This window comes from Pelodiscus sinensis, chromosome 19, assembly GCF_052426305.1.
Source record: "Pelodiscus sinensis isolate ZL-2025 chromosome 19, ASM5242630v1, whole genome shotgun sequence".
NCBI classification, from domain to species: domain Eukaryota; kingdom Metazoa; phylum Chordata; order Testudines; family Trionychidae; genus Pelodiscus; species Pelodiscus sinensis.
The window spans coordinates 1852782-1877786 of record NC_143070.1 but is presented as its reverse complement, the minus strand read 5'-3'; the positions used below and the strand labels follow the sequence as shown (position 1 = coordinate 1877786).

General features: G+C 70.0%; 1 protein-coding gene across 8 annotated transcripts; it reads left to right on the top strand.

Moving 5' to 3' along the window:
- The first annotated feature begins 1992 nt into the window (after nt 1–1992).
- Nucleotides 1993–24956, top strand: PRRC2A (proline rich coiled-coil 2A). Of its 8 annotated transcripts, none has more exons than XM_089771690.1 (32): nt 1996–2158; nt 6927–7099; nt 7172–7346; nt 7433–7532; nt 7775–7847; nt 9154–9297; nt 9445–9596; nt 9716–9795; nt 11608–11747; nt 11834–11924; nt 12171–12372; nt 13017–13434; nt 14142–14353; nt 14858–15194; nt 16841–17024; nt 17164–19173; nt 19249–19436; nt 19503–19579; nt 19706–19811; nt 19893–19978; nt 20096–20296; nt 20377–20532; nt 20620–20691; nt 21707–21845; nt 21916–21983; nt 22057–22133; nt 23600–23795; nt 23868–23954; nt 24026–24196; nt 24278–24342; nt 24418–24511; nt 24598–24956. In XM_089771690.1, the coding sequence occupies exons 2-32, from the start codon at nt 6988–6990 to the stop codon at nt 24712–24714; spliced, it is 6330 nt and encodes a 2109-aa protein (XP_089627816.1). In that variant the 5' UTR covers nt 1996–2158; nt 6927–6987; the 3' UTR covers nt 24715–24956. The 8 variants fall into 8 exon arrangements, 6 of the variants coding, with proteins under 6 accessions (XP_089627819.1, XP_089627817.1, XP_089627816.1 ...); XM_089771689.1 differs by having other exon boundaries at nt 1997–2158; nt 7169–7346; nt 22060–22133; XM_089771688.1 differs by having other exon boundaries at nt 1997–2158; nt 7169–7346.
- The last annotated feature ends 49 nt before the right edge of the window (nt 24957–25005 follow it).

The following is a 25005-nucleotide window of genomic DNA, read 5'->3' as shown; positions in this document are numbered from 1 at the left end:
GGAGCGGGAGGGGAGTCTCCCAGTGGAACGGTCCATTATTTGTGTGGTTGGAAGGTGTCATGGTAATGGGGAGGTGCCTTCAGGTGGAATGGTCCATTCAAGCAGGTGGGATTGGAACCTCCCATTATAATTCGGAGGGGGGGTGTCATGGTGGAATGGTCCTTTATCGTTATTGGAAGGGGAGTTCGACCATCCCATTGAACTATGGAACTACAGGGGTGTCTCCCAGAGGGACTTTTCATTACGGCAGGGCAGGTGTTCATGGCCTGGTTCAGATCAGTACAGGCAGCTGCAGCCCTGTCCAGCCTGGGCCCACAAGGCAGACACCCGCCCCCGTTGGCCTTCCCCCCACCCAGATTCTCCACCTCCCAGCCCCTTCAATGGAATATGCCCTAACAAACCACCCCCTTTTACAGAAAGCCCTCCTCCCGGCATATCGTTGTGCAAATGGCACGGCCCCGCTCTGATAGACTTAGCTAGACATATAGATACATGAGAGTGAGTGCGTCTGTCTGCTTGTGTGTCCGTTTGCTCAAGAGGAAACGGTCAGAGGTAGGACCCCCAAATCCGGCAGGTTAGGGGCTGGTGGGGCCAGGACAACGGGAAGTGCCTGGAATGGGATTGTTGCTCATCCAAGGGGAAGGGAGGGTCAGCTAGAAGGGACAGTTATACTGTGGAATGACCACAAGGGGGCACATGCCAGTGCACCCACAGCCTTGGGGAGCTGTGGAGTCTCACCGCCCTGGCCAGCCCAGAGAAGAGGTCCCTGCTGCCCTGACAGCCCCAAAGAGCCATGGAGCAGCCGGTGGCTGAGCAGTGTGGACCCTGCCACCCCAGGCGAGCCCCAGGAAGCAGCCACTGGCTGCTCCCAGCCCTTCCTCAGACTCCTGCACCTTCCATCCTCTGCCCTGAGCCCCCCAACCCTGACTCCTGCACCCCCACACCACCCAGCCCTCTGCCCCGACTGCTGTACTCCCCCCACCCCCTACCATGGGCCTCCACAGGGACCCAGGCAACGTTGGGTAAATCCTCTACTTATTACATAATTATATAGGTTGGGAAAATTGTTAATGGGCCTCTTCGATTTTTCAAATCCTGCACTAATGACAGGCCTTCCCCCCCCCCATCACAAACATACAAGCTCCCCCTCCTCAAATCAACTGGTTTTACTCTTCCTAAAGCCACTCCCCTTATGCAAATGAGCACATTACATTACCTGCACTGAAGGACATCAGAAGCCATTGGATGTGTGCGGATGAGAAGGATCTCACGTCCGGCAGCTGAACGAGCCAGGAACCCTCCGATCCTTCGCGGACATGATGCAAACGGCCAATGCAGCTCCATACTCCCCGGGACATTACCGATCAGTTTATGCGAACTAACACGCTCTCCAGATAATCCAGTTTGGCCTGCTATGTCAATGAGCCCCAAATTAACCCTTCCTGATTTCAGCACTCGCCTTCGATCCCACTGAACCTCCACCTTGCTTTTTATCAATCCCCGCTTCCTTCCTGCATACACTGTGCAAATAGAAAAGCGATTTTATGCCGCCACCACCCCTGCTTTTGCATGCAAAGGAGAGACAAGCAACTCTTTTCCCGTCCACAAACCTCTCCTCTTTTGCATACATGATGAAAACCAGAAAACGGTCTGAATCAGCCGTCTCAAGAGCCCCACCCCTTTGCATATATTATGCAAATCACGACACACCCCTGAATGACACTACTCCTTGGGGCAGGAATCCCTGCCCTTTGCATACATTATGCAAATCAAAACCTTCCTTAAATGCTAATAATCAAATGAGAGACACGTGCCACCTCTTTTTGCATAAATTATGCAAATTACCCGCCAGCCTCCTGGCTCTGGGCAGCCCCGCCCTTTTCCTCACTGACCTTTCCCCGCCCCTCCCATGCCGTAGCCCCGCCCTGACGCAGCGTGAGGGGGCGTGGCCTCTCTCGCGCCGCCGGGCCCAGGGACCCGGATGGCCGTTTAGTCGGTGCCTAGACGCCGAGGCTGCCACATCGGGCCCTGGAAAAAAAATAATAAAGCAAAGGGGGGGGGGACCCGCCGTAATCCGCATCCATCCTCCGTCTGGCGCCCCCATCCGCTCCCGGGAACCCCGTATCCGGAGAGAGCGGACCGAGCCCGATCCGGAGAGGTGCGTATCGAGCCGGTTCCGACCCGCTGGGCCGGGCTGGCGGCCCCTGAAAAGGGGGCGGGGCGGGGAGACAGGGCAGCCGGCTCGGCTGGAGCCGGTAGAACGTTCAGGCCTCCGCCATCTTGTCCCCGGCCCTCTCTTTCTCCCCCCCCCCCCGTCTTCATCCGCATCCATCCGCCCCCGGGGGGGCCCCATCCGCCCCCTGCCACCCCCCAGCCCCCCGCAAATCGCTTCCTCTGCCCCCCCGCGGGGGCATTTGCCCCATGGGGGGCACCTGGGGTGACTCGCCAGCCCTCCCTCCGCAGAGCCTCCGAGAGGAGTGACTGTTGTGAGAGGGAGCAGCCCCCCCACCCCCAAACTTGGGGGGGTGAGGTCAGGGAGGGGTCACCGTGGGAGGGGACACAGTGGGGGGGGCTGGACCCTCCTTTGACACCCCCCCACACATTTCAAAGCCACCCCACCATTTTAGAGGGGAATGGGAGGTTTTGGGGGGCCAGGGAAATCTGGGGGGGCTGGGCTGGGGGTGAGAGGTGGGGGGAAGGCAGCTGTCAAAACCCTGCCCCCCCCAGTGGAACCCCCAAAATTAAATCCACTGGGGAAACCCCCCCTTCTGTGGGGGGTTTCATGGTACATTTGGAGGCGCAGTTTTGGGGTACCCCCCAAGCTGGGGGCCCCTGTTGCTGCCTCGGCAAGGGGTGAACCCCATTGTTTGTGCTTTTATTTCCCCCGGGGCACACAAACTTCAACTCTCATTTTGTGGGGGGGTGGAGCTTTCAAGGCCAATATTGGGGTGTCAGTGACATTTGGGGGTGCCGGTGGCCGCCACACCGGGGCTGCTTGTCATCAAGCCCTCTGATTTCTTTTTTCCCCCCCCAGGGGTGCCCTAAAAAAACCAAAAATCAAACCCACTGTAAATGTATTATCTGACGGATGGGGTAAACCAAGTCTGAGATTTGGGGAATTGTTGAAATTTGCGGGGGGGGGGGGGGGGGGGGGAGGTGACTCAGGGTGAAAGAAATCCCTTCTTGTTCTCTCTCTAGAGCACCCTAAAACGTTTACGTCTCTCCCAAAGCCCAGCCCGTTTTGAGGGGGGCAGTAAGACATTTCCATGGCAAAATGTCATTGAAACGTGGGGGTATCCGACCCCTTTCCTCATTCTGGGGAGCGGCGTTAGAGCGCAATAAACCCCCCTCTTTCCTTGGCAGCACCCCGGGATTTCTAAACCCCAGGGGGGAATCCAGGTGCAGATTTTCAGGCGGTTAGCAAGGCTGGGGTGTTGCTGCAGTCTCGGTGTGGGGGACGGCTGGCTGGGTCGCCACCCTACAAATATTCTGCAAATAAATAGGAGTTGCTGAGGCTAAAACCGGGTTTGAATTAGCCGTAGCAGAAAAAAGACGATTTAAATGTTGCCGGCGTGGAAATTTGGGGGTGCGTTTTGAGGGGGGTGTTGGATAGCTTTACCCCTCGTTCCCTTCTTCCCTCCGGTGCCTTGCAAACGCTGTGGGTCACGTTTGGGGTGTGATGCAGGGAAGAGCTGTGTGTCACCCCCACAAAAATAAAGCCTGCGAAAAATGCACAGGGATGTTTAGTTTTGGGGGGGCTGCTTCTGCTGCACCCCTGTCAGCACCGCCCTACGCATACCAGTTGAAGGAAATGACCACGGATCTGTTATCAATCTGATGGGCGGAGGTGATTGGTTTTGGGGGCATGAATTTGTATTTTATTTCTCTTTCTAATAAGGGCTGTGAATCTGGAGAGTGTTAATGGGGTAGAATCGAAATATCCCCCCACCTCTTTATAATCCCAAATGATGTGTATTCATGAGCTGATGATATTTCTTGAAGCGAAAGGTGGGGTGTGGCGGAGATTTGGTGGTTTATTTTTTAAACCAGGAAGGAAGTAAACTCATGATGGGTGTGAATTATTAATCAGTGTCCATTAGCTGCAGCCGCCTTTCTCGGTGGGGTTGATAATTGGCCCTGGATTAAAAGAAAAATGAGACCACAGTAAAGGTTATGTACGGGGCTGTGTATCGCAGCCATATTGGGGGGCGAATGGTAGGGATGGAATTGAAATTCCTGCCCCTTCTCTGGGTTGTGGGGGGCTGAGGGGGGCAGCAGGCTGGCTAGCCGTCCTTATTTGATTTTCCTATCCAACGTGAGTGGGCACAAGTGGTGTGAATTCTCTTCTCATGTGTCGTGCTCGAGCTGGGGCAGACGGTTAATTGAGCAGCGTTCTTAGGGTTACCCGAACATTTGGAAAGGGGAACAGCTAAAAAACGAGCTGGGGGGCAGTGGTCCCCCGACCTTTGGGGATCTGCATCGTGATGGGTGTAAGACGCCCGGCGAGAGCCGTGTTCGGTGCGCTCTGGGACCACCGGGAGAGGCTAATGCGAGAGCGCTGTGAATTCCATCTGCAGCGGGATTCGGGCTGCCCGCTACCTGCTCCCCTCCTTGTGGGGGTGACCCTAACATCAGACACGGGGGCATCTGTACTTTGGTCTCGCCTCACCGCGCGTGGCTGGAGCATCCATACCGGGGTCACGTTCCTCCGTCACGTGGGGAGCCAAACGGGTCCCATCGCCCGGGCGGAAGAATTCAGAGCAGCGTCCGGGGAGAACTTTCCGCCTCCCCAGACGAGTAATGCACCAAGGTCAGCATGCCCGGGTCTCCGAGGGAGGCCCCCAAACGACACTTCCTGGAAAGCGACACAGGCACCCCGAAAGTTGCAGGGTGAGGATGGGAACAGGGCATTTGCAGAATGAAGTGTGGCTGTCCACGCCAGCGTGCGGAGTCTGCCCTCCTCTCTCCTTCCTCCTCCGAGTTCAAGGCCTCTGCTGCCATCCCTCCGCCAAGCCACCCGTGGAAAGGCAGGTCCCCACCCGCTCGCAAAAGGGATGCTTGGCCCGCAACGTAACTTGCCGCCGTGTTGTGTCGGGCTTACCCCAGGATTTCGGAGCTGGGCGTGAATGGGATGTGTGTGTGCCGTGCCGTGCCGCGGTGAGGGGGGGCTGTATGTTTTCCTTGCTCAAGTGGACAGCTGTGAAGGGGCTAGTTATCGACCCCGCTTTTCAGTGGCGATCCACCGGTTTGTGGCACGGACGCTGGATTTCGCAGTGGTGGTGTGTACCAGGGATACCTCATCCTGCCCGGGCGGGAGAGATGGCCTCCATTTCTGGTGTGTGCAGGTTGTCAGCATTCTGTGTACCAATCTCGTTTTGTATTCAACAGGGTACTTAGGGCGGGTGCCTTTTAAGCCTGATTCCTGGGAACAGCCCCCTTCTCTTTCTTCCTTAGCCATGTGCCAAAACAGGCGCTTGTGTTTCCTGGCCAGCCTGGCGTGACCTCGGTAACGCAGGGTACCCCCAACCCGTCCGAGGCGTGAGAGCCAGTGTTTACTCCGTAACGGGGTTGTTTCCCCTGCAAGCCCTAGCCATCTCTGTGGTCCCCGGTGTCTTGCTCAGAAACAGAGAGGTGTGAGCGACCCCCACACGCACCACGAACCCATTTGGAAGTGAACTGGAAGGTTGCACTGATGTGTAATGGATTGCACCGGACTTCGCATCACTCAATTGCCCGCTGCCGCATGGGTTAACCAGCTCGCCAGTTACTAAGCGCCTGGATTTTTTCCCCCTGGCCGGTTCTTGACAGCTAGTTTGTGTTGCTTCCTTCCTTCCCTCCTTGTCTGACAGCAGCGGGTCCCTGGATTTGTGTCTTCCCGGCCTTCCAGAATAGTCGTTGGGTTAGTGATAACTCTGCCCGGGTTGTAGAGGGATTGTCTTGGGAACGCCTCTCCCCGAGCCAGCTGGCATTTCACTAGGCAGAGCAGAGCGCTGGTCTGTGCACGTTGGCGAGTTTGACACGGGTTTATTGGCGCCCCGCTTTATTCTCGAGGGGCGCTCGTCTGTGTGCGGCGTGCGCTTGGGCTTTGCTTTTCCCTCTCACCAAACCTCCCCGTAATGCGCCTGCACTGGGGGAGGAGGGAACCTCTCCTTCCGGCTCCTCCGCCTTCCCCGGCCCTGCCCGGCTGGGTCTTCCGGCTCAGCCAGGAAGGGCGGGGATATGGGGCACGGTGATTGGCGAGAGCCCGTGCGCGGCTTTAGCTTTCGGCTGGAAACGGCTGCCGCTCCCGTGGCCAGACAGACGCCGCTCCTGCTTGGCGGGGCTGTGTGTTACAGCTGAGAGCCTGGGGGACGAGGGGGGCGGGGGGTTAGAACCGCGGGGCTGGGAATCATGATTCTTGTCCCCAGCTCTGGGGGGCTGGGCGGGCTGGCTCCAGGCAGCGTCAGGCCGGATTTCCCCATCTCCTGGGGCGAGCTGCACCTCCTAAAATCCACAGCTGCGCTGTCGGGGGGCCCTTGACCCCAGACGTTTCAGCCGAGTCAGAGGGGCAGGCCGGGGTCCGGAGACAGGGCGCTGCCCTAGGAAGGAAACGGCCAGTTGCCTAAGGGCCACAGAACATGTTTGTTTGGACTGGCCAGGTCCGTTTCCTCTTCCCTTGCTTGCTGGGGGCTCCACAACTGGCCGCCCACGTGCGCTTTCCTGGGGCGGCGCTGGGGGGCACCTCGCCTGTGCTTGGGGAGGACTCTCCGAGCCAGACTTGTTTCCCCCCGGCGCTGGGGGGACCGGGGCATTGTGCTGCCAGGCCTTGGCGTTGCGGGGGGCCGGGGGGGCAGCGAGCGGGCGGGATCCCTGGGCCGGGTTCCGGCTCTGGTGGGGGGCGGCCAGGCCTCGGGGGTCTCTCACCGCCCCCCTCTTGTCGGCTGCAGACAGAGGCCCGTTTCGCGAGGAGCCAGGAGGAACCAGCGTACTCAATGACCTTCCAGCGCAATGTCAGATCGTTTGGGGCCAGCAGCAAAGGGGAAGGATGGCAAAAAGTACTCCTCGCTCAACCTGTTTGATACGTACAAGGGGAAGTCCTTAGAGATCCAGAAACCCACCGGTACGGGCCCCCGGCGGCGGGGGGGGGGGGGGGACGGGGGAGCAGGCCGTAACCCCTCTCTCCCCACAGTAGCCCCTCGGCATGGCTTGCAGAGTCTCGGGAAAGTTGCCACGGCCCGGCGCATGCCACCCCCTGCCAACCTGCCAAGCTTAAAAGCGGAGAACAAAGGCAATGACCCCAACGTCTCGCTAGTGCCAAAGGACGGGACAGGATGGGCAAGCAAGCAGGACCAGCCCGACCCAAAGAGGTGAGCGGCCTTTGCCTCGCCGGGGGTGGGGGGTGGGGGGCGACCTCCCCCCCACGGGCCTGCCTGATGGGTTCCCTCCCTCGCAGTACCGATGCCTCGACGCCTCAGCCGCCGGAATCGCAGTCGCCGCCGGCTACACAGACGCCTGCCTCGAGCCAGCCGAAACGACCCCCAGCAGCACCCGAGGTGAGGACGCTGCGGGGCGGGGGGCCGACGGGCACGGGCCAGCCAGCATCCAGGCTAGAGAACGAGGAGAGGTCCAACTCCCGGCTCCTTCCCTCCAGCCACTGGAACCCACTGCCCTCCCAGGGGGACCCAGGCATCCCGGCTGCCCTGCCAGTGGGAGCGGGTCGGTGTGCCGCACAGAACTGGGGGGTGGGGGGGCTGCAGGCTCCATCTCAGCCTAACCCGCCCCCTTTTGTTCTCAGAATCCCCCTACAGTAGCAAGCGGGGTAAAGTCTTGGGCACAGGCCAGCGTTACCCATGGAGCGCAAGGAGATGGTGAGTTGGTTTCCTGATTTGGGGGGGGGGGGAGAATGTCACACAGTGTTCACCTGTGGAACTCTCTGCCACTTGACATCATGGAGTCCAAGACCCGCAGAGGCTCAGACCTGTCCCTGCTGATGGGAGCCCTCCAGCCCTGTCCAGGGGATGGGACATGAGTGCTAGAACCTGAGCCAGCTGCTGAGTCAGCCGTCAGGAAGGCCACAGCCACCCCATTGGGCCCAGAGACAGCCTAGATGGGCCCTGGTGTGGCTCGGCCTGGCAGTTCCCTGCCTTGCTCCTCCAGCCTTGTGGGGGGGTGGTTGGTCCTCCCGAAGCCTGGAAATGAAACGCATGGGACCTCCGGGGTTGGAGCGTTGCCTCTTGCTTCTAGTGGCACAGGTGGGGATGGGGGGCTCCCCAGAGCCCTCAAGGTAGCGCCCTGTCGGCTGGGCAGGTCATAGAGCTGGGAGCCGTGCGGTCCAGCCCCCTGCCCAGAGCAGGAGCAGCCCAACTCAGTCAGCCCAGCTGGGGCTTGGTCAAGCCAGGAATTAACCACCTCTAGGGACGGAGAGTCCACCCCTCCCTAGGGAACCCGGCCCAGCGCTTCCCACCCGCCTCGGGAGAGCGATTGTCCTAATCTCCAAGCCAGACCCCCCCCTGCAACTTGAGCCCGTCGCTCCTTGGAGAGTCCACCCCTCCCTAGGGAACCCGGCCCTGCGCTTCCCACCCGCCTCGGGAGCTAATCTCCAAGCCAGACCCCCCCCTGCAACTTGAGCCCATGGCTCCTCGGAGAGTCCACCCCTCCCTAGGGAACCCAGCCCAGCACTTCCCACCCGCCTCGGGAGATCGATTGTCCATGGCTCCTCGGAGAGTCCACCCCTCCCTCGGGAACCCGGCCCAGCGCTTCCCACCCGCCTCGGGAGAGCGTTTGTCCTAATCTCCAAGCCAGACCTCCCCCTGCAACTTGAGCCCATCGCTCCTCGTTCTGCCACCCGCCCCCCCGAGAACAGCCTCTTGGGAACCCCCCTCAGGGAGGCGCAGGCTGCTCTCGAATCCCCCCTCGCTCTCCACATCTTCCTTGAAACGCGGGGCCCAGAACTGGCCACAATCCTCCAGCCGAGGCCTGAGCGGCGCCGAGCAGAGCGGGAGAACGACTCCGCGGATCAGGCCCACAACACGCCCGGTCATGCCGCCTAGAATCACGTTGGCTTTTCCCGCGGCAGCGTCCCACGGCTGGCTGCTACGTAGGAGTGGCCCACTGCCCCCCAGCTCCCTGCCTGCCTAGAGAGCTGGGCTGACGGGCCCCCCCCTCTCCCCGCAGGTGGAAAGGGATCAAGCCTACTGTCGCGATTCTCTCGCGAGGAATTTCCGACCCTGCAGGCGGCTGGAGACCAGGACAAAGCGGGCAAAGAAAGGGACGCTACCGATGCATCGTATGGGCCCGGACCAAACCTCCGCCCCCAGAGTGAGCCCCCCCCGGCGGGCAGGGGAGGGGGGCGCAAGGGGAGGAGCCATGAACCCAGGCAAACCTGGCCTCACCCGTCCCCTGCCTGCCGGGCGGGGGGCAGCCGGAGGCCTTGTTCCAGCCTCACCCGTCCCTTTTCCTTTGCAGACGCGACGAGCTGGCGGGATGGCGGCGGGCGGGGCACTGACGGGGAGGTGCCCGAGCAGCACCCTGGAGCCCCCGAGGGGCGGGCCGGGGTGGGCGCCCAGCCCTCCGCCCCGCCCCACTTCCCTCCCTACCGGGGGATGATGCCACCATTCGTGAGTGTCCGGGGCAGGGGGCGGGATGAGGTTGGGGGGCGGGACCAGAGCTGAGGAGGGGTACAACCCCCCCTGGCCCCCCAGCACTGGAACTGCTCCAACGGCCGGTCTCCCTGCAGATGTACCCCCCGTACCTCCCGTTCCCACCTCCGTACGGGCCGCAGGGACCCTACCGCTACCCCACGCCGGAGGCACAGAGGTGAGTGGGGGGTGAGGTCTTGGGGCTGCAGCCAGGGGGGCTGGTCCTGGGAGGGGAGCGGGGGCTAGTGGTTAGAGCAGGGAGGCTGGGTGCCAGGGGGCTGGGTTCTCTCTCAACTCTGGGAGGGGAGCAGGGGCTAGTGGTTAGAGCGGGGAGGCTGGGTGCCGGGGGGCTGGTCCTGGGAGGGGAGCGGGGGCTAGTGGTTAGAGCGGGGAGGCTGGGAGCCGGGGGGCTGGTCCTGGGAGGGGAGCGGGGGCTAGTGGTTAGAGCAGGGAGGCTGGGTGCCAGGTTCTCTCTCAACTCTGGGAGGGGAGTGGGGGCTAGTGGTTAGAGCGGGGAGGCTGGGAGCCGGGGGGCTGGGTTCTCTCTCAACTCTGGGAGGGGAGCGGGGGCTAGTGGTTAGAGCGGGGAGGCTGGGAGCCGGGGGGCTGGGTTCTCTCTCCACTCTGGGAGGGGAGCGGGGGCTAGTGGTTAGAGCGGGGAGGCTGGGAGCCGGGGGGCTGGGTTCTCTCTCAACTCTGGGAGGGGAGCGGGGGCCAGTGGTTAGAGCGGGGAGGCTGGGAGCCGGGGGGCTGGGTTCTCTCTCAACTCTGGGAGGGGAGCGGGGGCTAGTGGTTAGAGCGGGGAGGCTGGGTGCCGGGGGGCTGGGTTCTCTCTCAACTCTGGGAGGGGAGCGGGGGCTAGTGGTTAGAGCGGGGAGGCTGGGAGCCGGGGGGCTGGGTTCTCTCTCAACTCTGGGAGGGGAGCGGGGGCCAGTGGTTAGAGCGGGGAGGCTGGGAGCCGGGGGGCTGGGTTCTCTCTCAACTCTGGGAGGGGAGCGGGGGCTAGTGGTTAGAGCGGGGAGGCTGGGTGCCGGGGGCTGGGTTCTCTCTCAACTCTGGGAGGGGAGCGGGGGCTAGTGGTTAGAGCGGGGAGGCTGGGAGCCAGGGGGCTGGGTTCTCTCTCAACTCTGGGAGGGGAGCGGGGGCCAGTGGTTAGAGCGGGGAGGCTGGGAGCCAGGGGGCTGGGTTCTCTCTCAACTCTGGGAGGGGAGCGGGGGCTAGTGGTTAGAGCGGGGAGGCTGGGTGCCAGGGGGCTGGGTTCTCTCTCAACTCTGGGAGGGGAGCGGGGGCCAGTGGTTAGAGCGGGGAGGCTGGGAGCCGGGGGGCTGGGTTCTCTCTCAACTCTGGGAGGGGAGCGGGGGCTAGTGGTTAGAGCGGGGAGGCTGGGTGCCGGGGGGCTGGTCCTGGGAGGGGAGCGGGGGCTAGTGGTTAGAGCGGGGAGGCTGGGTGCCGGGGGGCTGGTCCTGGGAGGGGAGCGGGGGCTAGTGGTTAGAGCGGGGAGGCTGGGTGCCGGGGGGCTGGGTTCTCTCTCAACTCTGGGAGGGGAGCGGGGGCCAGTGGTTAGAGCGGGGAGGCTGGGAGCCGGGGGGCTGGGTTCTCTCTCAACTCTGGGAGGGGAGCGGGGGCTAGTGGTTAGAGCGGGGAGGCTGGGAGCCGGGGGGCTGGGTTCTCTCTCAACTCTGGGAGGGGAGCGGGGGCTAGTGGTTAGAGCGGGGAGGCTGGGAGCCGGGGGGCTGGGTTCTCTCTCAACTCTGGGAGGGGAGCGGGGGCTAGTGGTTAGAGCGGGGAGGCTGGGAGCCAGGATGCCTGGGGTCTCGCCTGGCTCTGTGACAGGAGTGGGGGCTAGTGGTTAGAGCGGGGAGGCTGGGAGCCAGGACTCCTGGCTTCTCCCCCCGGCCCTGGGAGGGGAGTGGTGGCTAGTGGTTAGAGCGGCGCTGGGACGCTGGGTTCTGTGCCCCGCCCATGTGTGGTTCTCGTCCCCTGCCCCCAGGTTCCCGCGCCTGGCGGGGCCCCGCCCCTCGCAGCCCCCGCCGCGCCTGGTGGAGCCGGTGAGCCGCCCGCCCGTGCTCAAGCAGGACGACCTGAAGGAGTTTGACGAGCTGGACCAGGAGAACGACGAAGGCTGGGCAGGTAGCGCCCGGCCGGGCTGGGGGGGGCGAAGGCCGGGCTGGGGGGGGTCCCCGCGGGCAGGGTCTGACTGCCTCTCTGCTGGCCAGGCGCCCACGAGGAGGTGGATTACACCGAGAAGCTGAAATTCAGCGATGAAGAGGACGGCAAGGAGTCTGACGAGGAAGGGGCTGAGAAACGGTAAGGGGGCGGGGGCTGGCCCCACTGCGCCCCCCTTCACCTCTGCCCTGCCGTGCCCCCACCACGCCCCCCTGCCCTGGCCTCCTTCCCCCCCCACACCCCCCCTTCGTCCTGGCCTCAGCCCCCGTCGCTCCCCCTTTCCTCTGCCCCCCCAACTCGGACCCACCACCCCACATCCATACCCCCAGCCCTGGCCCCCCGATGACCTCTCTGCACCCTTGGCTGAGCCCTGTCCTCTGCCCCCAGCCAGGACAGCGAGGGGCCGGGCCCCGACAGCAGGAAGCCCAGCGGCCCCACGGAGGAGCAGCCCCCTGTCAAGGCAGCCTGGGCCGAGGGCTCCCAGCCCCCAGAGGCGGCCAAGGAACCGCCTGCTGCCCCCGCGCCTCGCCCCCCGCCGCCGCCCCCACCCCCCAACCGGGGCAACTGGGGGCAGCCCAACGACTTCCCAGTGAGTAGGGGGGGCATTCCGGGGCGGATGGGGAGGGCAGGGGCCGTTTGCTGTCACTGGCACGGGCTCTGGGGGGCAGCTGGGGGCCGGGGAGCAGAGGTGCAAGGGTTTGGCTAGTGCCCTGGGGCAGGGGGGTTGGGCTATGGGGCTAGTGCTACTGGGGGGGGGGGTGGACAGCCCCCGAGCCTGGCGGCCTGCCCCAGGGGAGGGGCCATGAGCTGCTGAGCGCCCAGAGGGAGGGGCAGGTTTCCTGTCGGCCAGTGGGAGCTGGGGGCGGGGTCAGTGCCCCGGGGGGGCGCCCAGGGATCACGTCTTAGGGGCGGGGCATATCGAGGCGGGCGGTGGGGGATGGGGGGCGGGGTCAGTGCCCGGGGGGGCGCCCAGGGATCACGTCTTAGGGGCGGGGCATATCGAGGCGGGCGGTGGGGGATGGGGGGCGGGGTCAGTGCCCGGGGGGGCGCCCAGGGATCACGTCTTGGGGGGGGGGGGGATATCGAGGCGGGCTGTGGGGGATGGGGGGCGGGGTCAGTGCCCGGGGGGTGCCCAGGGAACAGGTCTTAGGGGCGGGGCATATCGAGGCGGGCGGTGGGCGGAGTCCGGGGCCCGCGCGGAGGCCCGGCCGCCCCTGAGCCGGCTGCCCGCAGGGCCGGGCGGCGGCGGCGGAGGACGAGGACGAGGCCTGGCGGCAGCGGCGCAAACAGTCCTCCTCGGAGATCTCGGCGGCGGTGGAGCGGGCGCGGCGGCGGCGGGAGGAGGAGGAGCGGCGCATGCAGGAGGAGCGCCGGGCCGCCTGCGCCGAGAAGCTCAAGCGCCTGGACGAGAAGTTCGGGGCCCCCGACAAGCGCCTCAAAGCCGAGTCCCCCAAGGACGCGCCGGCCCCCCCGCCACTGCCGGCCCCGGCCGCCAGCCCCCCGGCCCCCGCCCCCCCGGCCCCTGCCCCGCCGGCGCCAGCCCCGGCCCCCGCCCCGCCGGAGGAGGCCAGAGACCCGGAGGAGCCCGACCCGGCCGGCCGACCCCACAGCCGCCGCGGCAGCACCAGCGGCAGCTTCGACACCGGGGCAGGTAGGAGCTTCCTGCCCCACAGGGTCGGGGGGGCCTTGCCATGTGGGGCTTGTCTGGGGGGCCCCCTGCCCCATGGGGCCTGTGTCTGGAAGGGGGGGCCTTTGCCCCGTGGGGTCTGTGTCTGGAAGGGGGGGCCTCTGCCCCATGGGGCCTGTGTCGGAGGGGGGGCCTTTGCCCCGTGGGGTCTGTGTCTGGAAGGGGGGGCCTCTGCCCCATGGGGCCTGTGTCGGAGGGGGGGCCTTTGCCCCGTGGGGCCTGTGGCTGGGGGGTTCCTGCCCCATGGGGCCTGTGGCTGGGGGGGGCCTTGCCATGTGGGGCCTGCGGCTGGGGGGGCCTGCCCCACGGGGGCCTCTGCCCCATGGGGCCTGTGTTGGGGGGGGCCTTGCCGTGTGGGGCCTGCGGCTGGGGGGGCCTGCCCCACGGGGGCCTCTGCCCCATGGGGCCTGTGTTGGGGGGGGCCTTGCCGTGTTGGGGGGCCTCTGCCCCATGGGGCCTGTGTCTGGAAGGGGGGCCCTCTGCCCCATGGGGCCTGTGTCTGGAAGGGGGGGCCTCTGCCCCATGGTGCCTGTGTCTGGAAGGGGGGCCTCTGCCCCATGGGGCCTGTGTTGGGGGGGCCTTGCCGTGTGGGGCCTGTGTCTGGGGGGACCCAGGGTGGCTGCCGAGCAGAAATGTCGTGTCCAGTAACAGGGCCTCTTCTTGTGCCCCAGCCGAGCCCCCCGCGGCGCCTGCCCCCCAGGAGGTGCCCGAGGTCATGGAGGAGCCGGTGCCGCCCCCCGCCCCCCCTGCCGCCCCCCCCATTGCTGCCCCCAAGCCAGAGCCCAAGGGCGAGAGCGTGGTGCCCCCACGCCAGGCGCCCCCGGCCCAGGGCTACTCCAAGTACCAGAAGTCTCTGCCTCCCCGGTTCCAGCGGCAGCAGCAGGTAACGGTGCTGGGCCGGCGGGGGGAGTTGGGGGGCTAGCGCCACGGGGAGCCGAGGAGGGGGCCCTGGGGAGGAGGCATGGCGGGAAGGGAGGTTCTGGGGGGGCGTCCAGCAGGGTAGGTGCTAGGTGCTGTGGGGGGGAGGGGCCGGGGCCAACAAGGGGGGTGCATGGGGCGCTGTGGGAGGGGCCGGGGGCACAGGAGAGGGGGCTGGAGGGGGAGGGGCCACAGGGGAGAGGGGTGCTGGGAGGGGGAGGGGTGCCCGGGGTGCTGCGGGAGGGGGAGGGGGAGGGGTGCCCGACGAGGGGCGCCCGGGGTGCTGCGGGAGGGGGAGGGGGCCGACGAGGGGCGCCCGGGGTGCTGGGGGGAGGGGGAGGGGCCGACGAGGGGCGCCCGGGGTGCTGGGGGAGGGGGGGAGGGGCCGACGAGGGGTGCTGGGGGAGGGGCCGAGGGGCGCCCGGCGGTGCCCTAACCCCCCCCCCCCCCCCCCCCCCGGTACCCACAGGAGCAGTTGCTGAAGCAGCAGCAGCAGTGGCAGCAGCAGCACGGGGCCCCCCCGGCGCCCGCCCCCCCCCAGCAGCAGGGGGCAGTCGCCTCCCTGGCAGGCCTGGGCCCCTCGCCCGGCGTCCATCCTCCGCAGGGGGCGGGGCAGCCGCCGGCCCCGCCCCCCCAGCAGCAGGCCCCGCCCAAGGCGCTGTACCCCGGCTCCATGGGGCGCCCCCCGCCCCTGCCGCAGATGAACTTCGACCCCCGCTGGATGATGATCTCGCCCTACATGGACCCGCGCATGATGCAGGGGCGCCCGCCCATGGACTTCTACCCGCCCGGCGTGCACCCCTCCGGTGAGCCCCGCCCCTCCCCGCGGCCCCGCCCCCTGCTCATGTGACCTGTTCCACCCGCCGACGCTCCCCCAGCCTGTGCGCTGCCCCTGCCCCCGCCCGGCGTGCACCCCTCCGGTGAGCCCCGCCCCTCCCCGCGGCCCCGCCCCCTGCTCATGTGACCTGTTCCACCCGCCGACGCTCCCCCAGCCTGTGCGCTGCCCCTGCCCCCGCCCGGCGTGCACCCCTCCGGTGAGCCCCGCCCCCCCCCCGCGGCCCCGCCCCCCTGCTCATGTGACCTGTTCCACCCGCCGACGCGCCCCCAGCCTGTGCGCTGACCCTGCCCCCGCCCGGCGTGCACCCCTCCGGTGAGCCCCGCCCCTCCCCGCGGCCCCGCCCACCTGCTCATGTGACCTGTTCCACCCGCCGACGCTCCCCAGCCTGTGCGCTGACCCTGCCCCCGCCCGGCGTGCACCCCTCCGGTGAGCCCCGCCCCTCCCCGCGGCCCCGCCCACCTGCTCATGTGACCTGTTCCACCCGCCGACGCTCCCCAGCCTGTGCGCTGACCCTGCCCCCGCCCGGCGTGCACCCCTCCGGTGAGCCCCGCCCCCTCTCCGCGGCCCCGCCCCCTGCTCATGTGACCTGTTCCACCCGCCGACGCTCCCCAGCCTGTGCGCTGCCCCTGCCCCCGCCCGGCGTGCACCCCTCCGGTGAGCCCCGCCCCTCCCCGCGGCCCCGCCCCCTGCTCATGTGACCTGTTCCACCCGCCGACGCTCCCCAGCCTGTGCGCTGACCCTGCCCCCGCCCGGCGTGCACCCCTCCGGTGAGCCCCGCCCCTCCCCGCGGCCCCGCCCCCTGCTCATGTGACCTGTTCCACCCGCCGACGCTCCCCAGCCTGTGCGCTGCCCCTGCCCCCGCCCGGCGTGCACCCCTCCGGTGAGCCCCGCCCCTCCGGTGAGCCCCGCCCCTCCCCGCGGCCCCGCCCACCCCGCTCATGTGACCTGTTCCACCCGCCGATGCTCCCCCAGCCTGTGCGCTGACCCTGCCCCCGCCCGGCGTGCACCCCTCCGGTGAGCCCCGCCCCTCCCCGCGGCCCCGCCCCCTGCTCATGTGACCTGTTCCACCCGCCGACGCTCCCCAGCCTGTGCGCTGCCCCTGCCCCCGCCCGGCGTGCACCCCTCCGGTGAGCCCCGCCCCTCCCCGCGGCCCCGCCCCCTGCTCATGTGACCTGTTCCACCCACCGATGCTCCCCCAGCCTGTGCGCTGACCCTGCCCCCGCCCGGCGTGCACCCCTCCGGTGAGCCCCGCCCCCCCTGCGGCCCCGCCCACCCCGCTCATGTGACCTGTTCCACCCGCCGATGCTCCCCCAGCCTGTGCGCTGACCCTGCCCCCGCCCGGCGTGCACCCCTCCGGTGAGCCCCGCCCCCCCCGCGGCCCCGCCCACCCCGCTCATGTGACCTGTTCCACCCGCCGATGCTCCCCCAGCCTGTGCGCTGACCCTGCCCCCGCCCGGCGTGCACCCCTCCGGTGAGCCCCGCCCCCCCCGCGGCCCCGCCCCCCTGCTCATGTGACCTGTTCCACCCGCCGACGCTCCCCCAGCCTGTGCGCTGACCCTGCCCCCGCCAGGCACGGGGGGTCTGACGGGTGCTCTCCTTCCCCCCCCCCCCCAGGGCTGCTGCCCCGGGAGCGCTCGGACAGCGGGGGCTCCGGCTCGGAGCCGATGGAGCGCCACCCCCAGATGCTGCGGGAGCGGGGCACCCCCCCCGTGGACCCCAAGCTGGCCTGGGCCGGGGACGTCTTCGCCGCCGACCCGCGGCCCCTCCGGCAGCCGGACGAGGAGGAGAAGGGCCTGCGGTGAGCGGGGCCGGGGGTTGTGGGACGGCGGGGCGGGGCCGGGGGTGTGGGGCGGAGGGGCGGGGCCGGGGGTTGTGGGGCGGAGGGGCCGGGCCTGGGCCTGAGAACTCTGTGCTGACGCCCCCTTCTCTGCCCCCAGGAGCGAGACGCCCCCCGTCCGCCTGCGGGAAGCCGCCGCCCCCCAGCCCTACGGGGGCAGCTACCCGGCCTTCGCCGAGAACGGCGCCCCGGCCCCACTGCACCGCTTCCCGGGGGACGAGCCCCGCCCGGGGGGGCCCTGGCCCGCCGGCCTCGCCCTGCCCCCCACGGCCGCAGGGGAGCTAGCCAGGAACGGGCGCCCCGAGACGCCGGCCCTGCCCCAACCGCGCCTGCCGGCTGAGGAGGCCCCCAACGCCGGGGAGCCGCTCAGGGGCCCTGGCCCCAAGGAGCCCCCGGCAGCGCCCAAGAAGCCCCCCAAAGAGGAGCCGGCCCTGGCCCCCAAGCAGGAGCCAGCACTGCCCCCCAAGGAGGAGGCGCCGCGCCGGGCCGAGCGCCCCACCCGCCAGCCCCATGACTTCCACCGGCCCCCGCGGCGCGAGGCCAAGACAGAGACCCGCTGGGGGCCCCGGCCGGGCAGCAGCCGGCGCGCAGAGGAGCCCCCCCGCAGGGCCGGGCCCATCAAGAAACCGGCGCCCCCCAAGGAAGAGGCCGAGGAGCCGCGGGCCAAGCCCAAAGAGAGCGGGGAGCCCCCGGGCGCCAAGCCGGAGCCCCCGCCCGGCCCCAAGGAGCCCCTCAAGCCGGGCAAGGAGGCCAAAGCCAAGGCGCTGGTGAACGGCAGCGTGGCCGGGCCGCCCAAGGAGCCACAGGGGGCGCTGTCGCCCACCCGCCGGCGCCGGGAGTGCCCCTACGAGCGCGGGGGCGGCGGCGGCTACATGGGGCGGGGGCGCGCCCGGGGGCGGGGCGAGTACTTCGCCCGGGGCCGTGGCTTCCGAGGCGCCTACAGCGGGCGCGGCCGGGGCAGCGGGGGCCGGGGCCGCAGCAGGGAGTTCCGCAGCTACCGGGAGCCCTTCTACCGGCTGGAGGAGGGGGCGGGGCCGGCGGGGGGCGTGGCCGGCAGCCGGCCCCGCAATGCCAGCGAGACCCGCAGCGAGGGCTCCGAGTACGAGGAGCTGCCCAAGCGGCGGCGCCAGCGCGGCTCGGAGACCGGCAGCGAGACCCACGAGAGCGCCAGCGACGTGGCCCATTCGGACAAGGAGGCGGCGCCGCCCCCGCCCGCCAGGGGGGAGCGGCACCGGGGCGGGCCCACCCTGTCCCGCTTCGCCGACAAGATCCCGCCCCGCCTGGCGGAGCCGGGCCCCCGCGGCGCCCGCGTCTTCACCCCCCGCGGCGTGCCCTCGCGCCGCGGCCGGGGAGGGGGGCGCCCCCCGCCCGGCACCTGGAGCCCCCCGGCCAAGGCCCCGCCGGGGAAGAAGCTGGAGCCGGAGGCGGTGCCGGAGCCGCCCAGCAAGGAGAAAGCAGCGCCGGGGCCCCCTGTCCTGCTGCCGGAGGAGGCGCCCGGCTTCCAGGGCCCCCCCAAGCTCCAGGGGCCGCCCCCCAATGGCACAGCGGAGCGCGGCTTCGAGCGGCCCCCCCGGCGGCGGCGCCACGGCCGGGCGCAGCACCAGGACAAGCCGCCCCGCTTCCGGCGGCTGAAGCAGGAGCGGGAGAACGCGGCCCGGCTCAACGGGGAGCCGCGGGCCGGGGGCCCGGCCTACCCGCCCCCGCCGGCCCCGGCCGAGGAGACGGCCGCCCGGCGCGCCGCCGGCACCAAGTCCCCCGACCTGTCCAACCAGAACTCGGACCAGGCCAACGAGGAGTGGGAGACGGCCTCGGAGAGCAGCGACTTCACGGAGCGCCGGGGCGCCAAGGAGCCGGGGGCCCCCCCGGGCCAGGCCTTCCTCAAGGGGGGCGGCGCCCCGGTGCTGGGGGGCCGGGCGCCCGGCCCCGACCTGAGCCTCGCCCAGCGCAAGGAGATGTCCAAGCGCAGCTTCTCCAGCCAGCGGCCCAGCATGGAGCGGCAGAACCGGCGCAGCAACCCCGGGCCCGGCAGCGGGGGCAAGGCCGGGGGCCGCGGCGGGGCGGGCGGCGGGCGCGGCGACAAGAGGAGCTGGCCATCGCCCCGCAACCGCAGGTGTGGGGCCGCCCCAGGGGGGCGGGGGGCCGGGCCGGGGGCCCAGCCGCCCTCCCTAACTCGCTCTGCCCCCAGCCGGCCGGTGGAGGAGCGGCCCCCGGGGCTCAGCCTGCCGCCCGCGCCCAGCGCCAGCGCCGTGTACCGCCTGGACCGCCTCGTGCCCAGCGACCCCGCCGGCATCCAGCAGGCCCTGGCGGAGCTGAGCAGCCGGCACGGCGCCCGCGCCAAGCAGCAGCCCCTGCCCCCCGGCGCCTACGGCCCAGGTAGCGCCCGCCCCCTCCCCCTCCCCCCGCCTGCCCCGGCGCCCCACTCACCCCCCTCTCTTCCAGAGCCGCCCTTCCTGGCCAAGGCCCCGCTGCTGCCCTCCGACTTGGCCAAGCGCCGCGACCGGCCCCACAAGCAGGAGGTGAGGGGCTGGCGGGAGATGGGGGGGGGGGGCTGGCGGGAGACGGGGGGGGGGGGGGCTGGCGGGAGACGGGGGGGCCCCTCTCCCCCGCGCTTGGTTAACGTTTCTTCTCTTCTCCCCCCGCAGGACGGGCCGGGCCCCCCACAGGACCCGCCGGGCCCCCTGGAGCCACGCGGCCGGAGCAGCTCCTCCGAGGGGCTGGCGCCCCGCATCTGGAACCGGCTGCCAGCCAGTACGGAGCCGGGGGGGCGTGGGAGGGCAGTTTGGGGGGGCTGCTGCTGGCCCCCTCCCCCAACTCTGCCCTCTCTCCCAGGTGCCCCCCGGAAAAGCTACCGGCCCAGATCCGTGGAGCCCTGGCTGGACCCCTTACAAGCCTTTGAGGACGGCGCTGGCACGGAGGTGAGGGGCAGGAGGGCAGCAGTGGGGGGCTCTCCCCTGGCAGGCAGGGCTGCCCCGTGGCCCCAGGGCGCAGGGCGGGGGCAGTGCCAGCTGGCCCCTAACCCTGCCCCCCCCCAGATGAGCCAGTCGGACAGCGGGGTGGATCTGAGCAGCGACTCCCAGGTCTCGTCGGCCACCTGCAGCCAGCGCAGCTCCCCCGACGGCGGCCTCAAGGCGACCCCCGGGGAGCCCGGGGCCCCCGCAGCTGAGGGGGCGGAGCCCAGGGAGCCGGGCCGGAGGGCAGCGCCCCACAGCGCCAGCGCGCCCGCGGACAGGAAGGTAGGAGAGGGGCTGACCGGGGGGTGGGGGGGCCGGGGGCTGGGCTGGGGGTGGACACTGACCCCTCTTCTCCCCGGCAGACCGGCAGCCCCCCAGCGCCGCCCCAGGCCCCCTCGGCCCCCGGCGCCATCGGGACGGAGCGCTCGCAGCGAGCCGAGCTGGCCAGGGAGAGCGGGGGGCCCGGCCCGGAGCCCGTGGGCCAGCGCCCCCCCAGCCACTTCGGGGCCAGCGCCAAGGTGAGTGCGCCCCGGGCCTGGCGGGGAGGGGCGGGGATCTCGGGGGGGGGGGTCACCACCGTTCTCACCTGCCCTTCGTCCCCCCAGGACACGGACCTGGGGCTGCTGGTGAGCGAGGGCAGCAAACCTGGCCCCCAGGCCCCTGCCAGTGTGGACGGGGTGAGTGGGGGTCCCTGCCGGGCTGGGTCCCAGTGGGGCTCGGGGGGGGTTGGGACTAGTCCCTGGACCTCTGAGTCCCGGCCAGGCTCAGGAGGGGGGTGGGGGGCTGGTTCCAGGACCCCTGGGTCCCGGCGGGGGGGGAGGGTCCAGGTCCCGGCGGGGCTCAGGAGGGGGGGGGCTGGTTCCAGGACCCCTGGGTCCCGGTGGGGGGAGGGTCCAGGTCCCGGCGGGGCTTGGGGGGGGGGGGCTGGTTCCAGGACCCCTGGGTCCTGGTGGGGGGAGGGTCCAGGTCCCGGCGGGGCTTGGGGGGGGGGGCTGGTTCCAGGACCCCTGGGTCCCGGCCGGGGAGGGTCCAGGCCCGGCGGGGCTCAGGACGGGATGGGGGGGCTGGTTCCAGGACCCCTGGGTCCCGGCGGGGGGAGGGTCCAGGTCCTGGTGGGGCTCAGGAGGGGGGGCTGGTTCCAGGACCCCTGGGTCCCGGCCGGGGGAGGGTCCAGGTCCCGGCGGGGCTCAGGAGGGGGGGGGGGGCTGGTTCCAGGACCCCTGGGTCCCGGCCGGGGGAGGGTCCAGGTCCCGGTGGGGCTCAGGAGGGGGGGGGGGGCTGGTTCCAGGACCCCTGGCTCCCAGTGGGGGAGGGTCCAGGTCCTGGCGGGGCTCGGGGGGGGGGCTGGTTCCAGGACCCCTGGGTCCCGGCCGGGGGAGGGGGCTGGTTCCAGGACCCCTGGGTCCCGGTGGGGGGGGGGGGTCCAGGTCCCGGTGGGGCTCGGGGGGGGGCTGGTTCCAGGACCCCTGGGTCCCGGCCGGGGGAGGGTCCAGGTCCCGGTGGGGCTCGGGGGGGGGCTGGTTCCAGGACCCCTGGGTCCCGGCGGGGGGGGAGGGTCCAGGTCCCGGTGGGGCTCGGGGGGGGGGCTGGTTCCAGGACCCCTGGGTCCCGGCGGGGGGGGGAGGGTCCAGGTCCCGGCGCGTGGGGCCGTGGGGGGCCGGGCGCCCCTCTCACCTGCCGTTCTCTCCCCAGCCGTCGGCCCCGCCCCGGGAGTGGGAGCTGCTCCCGCCGCCCCGCCCCGCCCCCGGGCGACCCGGTGAGCCCCGAGCCTTGGCCCCGGCACCGGCCGCCTGCCCCTCCGGCCTCCCCACGGAGCTGGCGGCGTTCTCAGGTAGGGGGCGCCGGAGGGACTGGGGGGCCGTGGGGCCGGCCGGGTCTGACCGCTCCTGTTCCCCCCACAGGTGAGAGGGGGCAGAGCCAGCGGCCCTACCCTGAGCTCCTCTACGGCAGCCAGCCCGGCGTGGCCCAGGTACCCTCCCGCGGGCTGGGGCGGGCGGGGCGGGCGGGTGGGGCTGGCCTCTGGCTGACCTGTGCCCCCCCAGCAGGTGCCCAGCGCCCCCGTGGAGTCCCAGCTCAGCGGCAGCTTCCGCCCGGGCACCCCTTCTCTGCAGCCCTACAGGTAAGGGGGCCCCCGGCCCCCCAGGGAACCGGCCCCCCGCCAGCGCCAGCCAGGGGTCCTCCAGGAACCTGCCCCCACCCCCAGCCAGGGACCCCCCAGGAACCTGCCCCCCACCCCCCGCCTGCCCTAGGGAACCTGCCCCCACCTCCTAGCCAGGGACACCCCAGGAACCTGCCCCCCACCCCCCGCCTGCCCTAGGGAACCTGCTCCTCCCCCCACCCAGCCAGGGACCCCCCAGGAACCTGCCCCCACCCCCAGCCAGGGACACCCCAGGAACCTGCTCCCCCACCCCCCACCTGCCCTAGGGAACCTGCCCCCCACCCCCCGCCTGCCCTAGGGAACCTGCTCCTCCCCCCACCCAGCCAGGGGTCCTCCAGGAACCTGCCCCCACCCCCAGCCAGGGACCCCCCAGGAACCTGCCCCCCACCCCCTGCCGGCCCTAGGGAACCTGCCCCCACCCCCAGCCAGGGACACCCCAGGAACCTGCCCCCCACCCCCCGCCGGCCCTAGGGAACCTGCCCCCACCTCCTAGCCAGGGACACCCCAGGAACCTGCCCCCCACCCCCCGCCTGCCCTAGGGAACCTGCCCCCACCTCCTAGCCAGGGACCCCCCAGGAACCTGCCCCCCACCCCCCGCCGGCCCTAGGGAACCTGCCCCCACCCCCAGCCAGGGACACCCCAGGAACCTGCTCCCCCACCCCCCGCCTGCCCTAGGGAACCTGCCCCCACCCCCAGCCAGGGACACCCCAGGAACCTGCCCCCCCATCCCCCACCGGCCCTAGGGAACCTGCCCCCACCCCCAGCCAGGGACACCCCAGGAACCTGCCCCCCACCCCCCGCCTGCCCTAGGGAACCTGCCCCCACCTCCTAGCCAGGGACACCCCAGGAACCTGCCCCCCACCCCCCGCCTGCCCTAGGGAACCTGCCCCCCACCCCCCACCTGCCCTAGGGAACCTGCTCCTCCCCCCACCCAGCCAGGGGTCTTCCAGGAACCTGCCCCCTATTCCCTCCCCCCACCTGCCTTAAGGAACCTGTCCCCCACCAGCACACCCAGCCAGGGGTCCTCCAAAGAAACCCCCCTGCCTACCCTAGGGATCCCCTAGGAACCTGCCCCCCACCTCCCAGCCAGGGGTTTTCCAGGAACCTGCCTCCCCCCACCTGCCCTAAGGAACTTGCCCCCACCCCCACCCGCCCTAGGAAACCTGCCCCCCACCAGCACACCCAGCCAGGGAACCCCCAGGAACCTGCCCCCACCCCCAGCCTGCCCTAGGGAACCTGCCCCCCACCAGCACACCCAGCCAGGGGTCCTCCAAAGAACCCCCCCCCACCAGTGTCCAGCCAGGGGTTCTCCAGGAACCTGCCCCCCCCAGCGCCCAGCCACGTGTCCTCCAGGAAGCAGCCCCCCCGCCTGCCCAGGGAGCCGCCTGCCCCGGAAGGGCCCGGCCCTGACGCGCTTTTCTCCGCAGGTCCCAGCACCTGTTCCTGCAGCCGGGCCCGGCCCCCGGCTCCCCCGTCCTGCCCGGCTCGGCCCTGCTCTCGGGGGTGGCCCTCAAGGGCCAGTACGTGGAGTTCTCGGCCCTGCCCTACCCGCCGGCGCCCCCCTTCCTCTACAGCCCCCCCTTCTGCGCCAGCCAGCTGGGCCCCGAGCAGCCCCTGCTCCAGGTAGGTAGGGGGCTGGGGGCGGGGCTTCCGCTGGCATGGTCCCGCCCCTTGACTCTTGGCTCCTCCCCCCAGGTGCGGCAGGAGCTGAGCTCCCCCTCGGATTTCTACCCACAGGCCAATCAGAGCAACTTCCTGCAGGCCCCGGGCCCCGCCCGGCAGGTGAGTCCCGCCCCCTGCCCTGGCCCCGCCCCCAGGCTGTGGCCCTCGGCTGACCCCTCTGCCCCCCACAGATGCTGCTGCCCATGGTGGATTTCAGCTCCCTGCAGCAGGGGGTGCCGGCAGCCCCCCCGCCGCTGCCCCTGGTGCCCGTCCCCCCAGCCCTGCGCCCCCCGGGGCAGCTGGCCGGGCGCCTGGTCCCCTCGCCTGGCCGCGCCTTCCCTCCTGGCATGGGGCGCACAGAGGTAAGCAGGGCAGGAGGGGCCCTGGGGTGGGGGGGGCCCAGGCGGCCCCCCAGCCCTGACCCCACGTCCCTCTCCCCACAGCTGCACCCCTTCCCCGAGTACCGGAAGCCGAGCAGTCCCGGGGGGCGAGCCCCAGCTATGGGCAGGTGAGTGGGAGCCTGGGGGAGGGGTGTGCCCCACCTGGTGGGACCCCCCCTCACTGCCTGCCTCTCCCCCCACAGAGCCTGCCCCGGACCCTTCACCTCCAGACTCCGGGGCCCCGGATCAAGCTACAGCGGGGCCAGCCGCAGCCCGCGCCCGGACGGCTGCCCACTGGTGAGGGGCAGGGGTGTGGGGGGGGGGGGGCTGCTGTGGGGCAGGGCCTGGCTTGGCTCAGTCTGACCCTCCCTCCCTCCCTCCAGGTCCTGCAGCCGGACGTTCTGCGCTGGACCCCCAGGCCCTGGGAGCGCCATCCCCCCGCCCGCCGGCCCCCCCACCCCAGTGACAAGCCGGGGCCGGGCCTGGCCCCCCAGCGCTGAATGTACCCGGAGTCGGTTTACGTTTGGATTCAACAGAGTTAATGTTGGGGGGGCATTGGGCTCCCTGCCCGGCTGTGTGTAAATATGTGGGGGCAGGGGGCTGGCTCTCCCCTCCCCCAGTGCCGGGGGAGGGAAGGGCCCCTGTTCCCCTCGCCCCCCTGGCAGGGTGGGGGGGCACCAAGGTTTGTTACAAAAGAAACTGAAAAACTGTTTAAAAAAAAATAAAAAGGTTGAAAAACTGACCTGGGGCCTGTGGTACGTGGGGGCCCCGCCCTGGGGGAAACTGAGGCA